General features: G+C 68.8%; 1 protein-coding gene across 1 annotated transcript; it reads right to left on the bottom strand.

The window, feature by feature from the left end:
- Positions 1–439: 439 nt before the first annotated feature.
- INSM1 (INSM transcriptional repressor 1) lies at positions 440–2,040 on the bottom strand. The gene has a single exon (XM_041733267.1). The coding sequence runs from the start codon at positions 2,038–2,040 to the stop codon at positions 460–462; it is 1,581 nt and encodes a 526-aa protein (XP_041589201.1). The 3' UTR covers positions 440–459.
- Positions 2,041–4,386: the final 2,346 nt, after the last annotated feature.

The following is a 4,386-nucleotide window of genomic DNA, read 5'->3' as shown; positions in this document are numbered from 1 at the left end:
ATATAAAGGCATTTATTCCTCAAGATTCACCCAAAACAACCCGTACGCTACATACATAGAGAGCAGAGATTGGCAGGCGAGAGCAAACCGCATTTCTAGACCATGGACACAGCGAATACTAGCAAGCACGGCTCTCCGCTCCACGGGACGCTTCCGACCACGAGACAAACGCGTACAGCTTTTCTCTCTTGTACAGAAAGAGATTGGCTCCTGTTGCGCCAAGGAGGGAAAGGGGACACGACGCAAAACGGGCGGGAGGTCCAGAAGGAGTCACAACGAGAGGATCGGGGTGAAGCGGAGACGACACCTTCACCGGGGGTGCGCGGCCCCGGCGCGGACGCGGGGTCGGGGCGCGCGGGGCGCGCTCTCCTCGTGGGTCTCCGAGAGAAGGCACAGTTCGGGGGCGGGGGCGGGGGCGGGGGCCGGGGCCGGGGCCGGGGGCGGGGTGGAGGGCGCGCTCTAGCAGGCCGGACGCACGGGCACCTGCAGGAGGATCACCTGTCTGTTCTCCGACGGGTGGCACTTGTTGATGTGTCGCGTGAGACCGGGCGAGCTGTAGAAGGTGGCCGGGCAGTACTTGCAGGGGAACACCTGGGCGGCGTGCAGCAGGCGCAGGTGGCGCTCCTGGGCGCCCTTGCTGGGGAACGTCTCCCCGCACACCGGGCACAGGTGGCACTCGGCGGGCGCACTCAGGCCCAGCACGCCGGCCGCCTCGCCGTCGCCCGCCGCCTCCTGGGGTGCCTTCTCCTCGGGCCCCGGGTACAAGGCCAGCAGGTCCTCGGCCGGAGGCGCGGGCGGCGCGCCCTTGGCCTGCAGCGCCTGGTGATGCGCCAGCAGGTGCTTGCGCAGATAGGCCTGGCGGCGGAACTTCTTGGCGCAGTGGTGGCACTCGTAGAGCCCGTCCTCGGAGCCCGACTCGGACACGCCGCCGGGGCTCGGCGTGTCGCGGTCGCTGCCGCCGCCGCCTGTCGCCTCCCGCGCCTCGGCCCTGGCGGCGGCTTCAGGCTCGGACGCGCGGGCGGCGGCGGGCGCAGGCCGCGGCTTGTGCCAGCGGCGGTGCGAGGCCAGGTTGGCGGGGCAGCTGAAGACCTTGGCGCACTCGGGGCAGCGGTACTCCACGCGCACGATGCGCGAGCACTTGTGCTGCGCCAGCGCGAACGGGTCGGCGTACTCCTCCTTGCAGAGCTGGCAGATGAACTCGCCCAGCGGCCGCGCGGCGCCCCCCGCCCGGCCGCGCGGCGCCTCCACCGGGCCCTCCTTGATCTTGAGCCCGAGCACCGGCGACGTGGTCACCTCGTCCTCGAAGTGCAGCTTGCGGATGGCTTTGGGCTTCTTGGCGCCCGGGGCCTTGGCCGCCTTGGCGGGCGGCTCGGCGGCGGCGGCGGCGGCGGCGGGGGGCGCGGGCCGCTTGCCCGGGGGCCGCAGGGAGGCGGCGGGGGGCAGCGGCGGGCCGGGCCCGGGGCCGCGAGCCGCTTCGGCGCCGGCGGAGAAGGCCGTGCCCATCTTGAGCTCGGCGGGCGCGAAGAGCAGCGCGTCGCCGCCGCAGGTGCCGCCGCCGCCCGTGCCGTTCGCGCCGCCGCCGCCGCCTCCGAGCAGGGCGGCGGGCGTGGGGAAGGACTCGGCCGAGACCGGCGACCCGAGGTTGAAGCTGCGCTCGAAGAACTTGTGCTTCTCGTGCTCGCGGCTCACGGGCCGCGTGGGGCTGTAGAGCGGCGCCGGGTGCGCGGCCTCGGGGTTGCCGAAGTGCGCGGCCCGCGGGCCCGGCGGGGGCGGCGGGGGCGGCGGGGGCGGCGGGCCCGGCGCGCAGGCCAGCGCGGCAGCGAGAGCCGCATGGGCGCGCTCGGCGGGCGGCGGCGGCGGCGGCGGCGGCAGCGGGCCCGGCCCCGGCCCCGGCCCCGGGCTCGGCGCGGGGGGCGAGGCGCGGGCGCCCCCGCAGCCCGGCGACAGCAGCGGCGCGCGGGCGCCGTCCTCGCCGCCGCGGACGCGGTAGGACACGGGCGTGGACTTCTTGCTGCGCTTCACCAGGAAGCCGCGGGGCATGTTGGCGCGGCGCGAGGGCGAGGGCGAGGGCGAGGGCGAGGGCGAGGCGCTGGCTCGGTCCCCCCCGGCGCTCGGCGCGGCGGCCCTCAGTGGCCCCGGCCCATGGCCCGGGCGCGGCGGCTGCGGGACTCGCGTGGCGGTGGCGCTGGCGCTGGCGCTGGCGCTGGCGCTGGCGCGGCTCGGCCCGGCTCTGCGCCCTGCACGCGCGTCCCAGTCCCCGGGCCCGGGCGCCGCTCCCTTTTAACGGGGGGAGGGGGCCATTGTTCTCGCCTCCCGCTTCCCCCGGAGCCAATCAGCGCGCCCGCAGCGCCTCCGCCCGGCCGGGTGGGAGGGCGACGGGGCGGCCGAAAGGGGGCCGGGACTCGGGGGTCGCCCGGTAGGTGCGGCAGATGTACCTGAGGGCGCGGGGCCCCCGCCGCCCCGCCGCCGCCCGCCCCGCCCGCCCCGCCCGGCGCCGCCGCCCCGCCCGGCCCAGGCACACGCCCGGCCCCGCCTCCCTTCACGGTCTGCTGCTCCTCTATGGGGAGGCGCACGTGCCTGGGCTTTGTGTCTCTCCTCCGGGGGGCGCGGAGCCGCCAAATGGGCCCGTCCGTCAGCACGACAATGCGCGCCCCCCTCCCGCGCGGGGATTACCCGCGGGTCGCGAGCAAAATAGCAACAAAGGAGAAGAATGGCCCCAAATATGTCAGGAGGGTCCAGCCCTCGAGCCGGCGCGGAGGGGGGAGTCGCGCGGGGACGGGGCGGGGGCCGCGGCGGGCAGCAGCGGGCGCGGGGCGGTCGGCGGGAGGGGCTCGGGGAGGCGCAGGGACTCCTCCTGGCGTCGGGGAAGTCATCAGAAAGTCGAAAATAGCGGCAAAGCGCAGGCGGCCGGGGCCTGGGCCGGGCGGGCCGCGGGACCCGGGGCTCCAGACTTGGGTAGGGGTCCGGCTCGGGCCGCAGCCCGGGGCGAGGCTCGTGGCGGCGGACGCCGTGCGCCCGCGTGGGTCTGGAAGGTTTTTCTGGAGTTTGGAGACAGTTGGCCCCGCGCTGCAATCGCCGGCGGACGCAGCGCTGGGGCGGGCGCGGGGGCAGGTCGGGCAGGGCTCCAACAGGAACTTGGGTGTCTGAACTTTTTCTTTTCTTTTTTAAGTTCTCCGAGGCTCGAGAACGGGCACCTTAGCGGAGCGCGGCCGAGGGCGCTGGGCTGGCTCGGGCGGAGCTGGCCGCAGGCCGCGTGCGCCGCGCTGAAGTTGCCTCCGCTCGCCCCGCGCCGCCTCATGCATTTTCATGGGGCCCGGGCATTTTGTGCCGGCTGACATCAGATGCCGCATCCAGGCCTCCAATCAAGGCGCCGCGGAATAAAGGGGCCGCCAGCCTGGGCGCACCCCCCTCGCCCGGAGCCGTGCCCCCTTCACCTTTGTGAAGGAAATTAACCTCCCGCTATTGAGCGCCGGCCGCGGCCAATCTGGACGCAAAAGAGACGCGTGCTGCCGGCCGGGGGAGGCGGGGGCAATCTGTCCGCGGAGGCGGGCGGCGGCCTCCCCGGCCACCGGGAAAAGACAACGGCGCAGATCCGCGCACCCACAACCCCTGCCCGCCACCCGGCCGCCCCGTAGCACCCAGATCCGGCCTACCCGCGTCCCTCCCCAGCCCAGCCCCGAGGAAACACAAAAGGCAGAACGTCCGGGGGGACCGGGGCAGAACCCCAAGAGTGCGCGGCGGGCCTGATCACCCATCACTGGGGAACTAATAGTAAAGCTGCAGAAAATGTCATTAGGTGGGGAGGAAAATGTCACTTTATTGAGAGAAAAGGAAACGGACATTTTCCTGGAAAGCTTGTGCTGGGTTTGCTTATGCTTAATGCCACTGAAGGTATTTAATTCTTTTTGTGTTTTCCATCCGAAAATATCCTGGCGGAGAAATTAAGCAGGTGTTTTGTTTTGTTTTGTTTTGTTTTTTTTAAGAATCTGTATGAGTAATAAGTTGTAATGAGGACATTTGTTAGGCTTAGTTAATCAAAGGGTTAATCAAGCTGGTTAATCGAAAGGAAAGATGTTTGATGATTTTATGCTTGTGATCTTTTTGAACTCAGGCTAAAAGAAGAATACATAGAATGGAATATATTTTGAAAGCTCTCACCCTCGTTTTAAAAATTCTAACTGTGGTGAATGCTAGTCCTCAAAAAAGTCAGAAATTCTAAAATGAGCTTATCTAAAATTCATAAATAGGTTTCAGTCTAAAAGTAACGGATGTTATTTCCTTGCTCCTTTAAGCACTGATTAACACTGCTGATGAAATTAGAAGTAGTAGACAGATTCCGGGACAGCTTTGGCCAATTTTATTTTCTAATCACGAAACCCATCTGGA

The sequence above is a fragment of the Vulpes lagopus genome, chromosome 18 (genome assembly GCF_018345385.1).
Source record: "Vulpes lagopus strain Blue_001 chromosome 18, ASM1834538v1, whole genome shotgun sequence".
Taxonomy (NCBI): Eukaryota; Metazoa; Chordata; class Mammalia; order Carnivora; family Canidae; genus Vulpes; species Vulpes lagopus.
This window is presented reverse-complemented; position numbering and strand designations above follow the sequence as displayed.

Coding starts and splice junctions, on each gene's coding strand:
- INSM1 (XM_041733267.1), bottom strand. CDS start 2,040: ATGCCCCGCGGCTTCCTGGTGAAGCGCAGCAAGAAGTCCACGCCCGTG.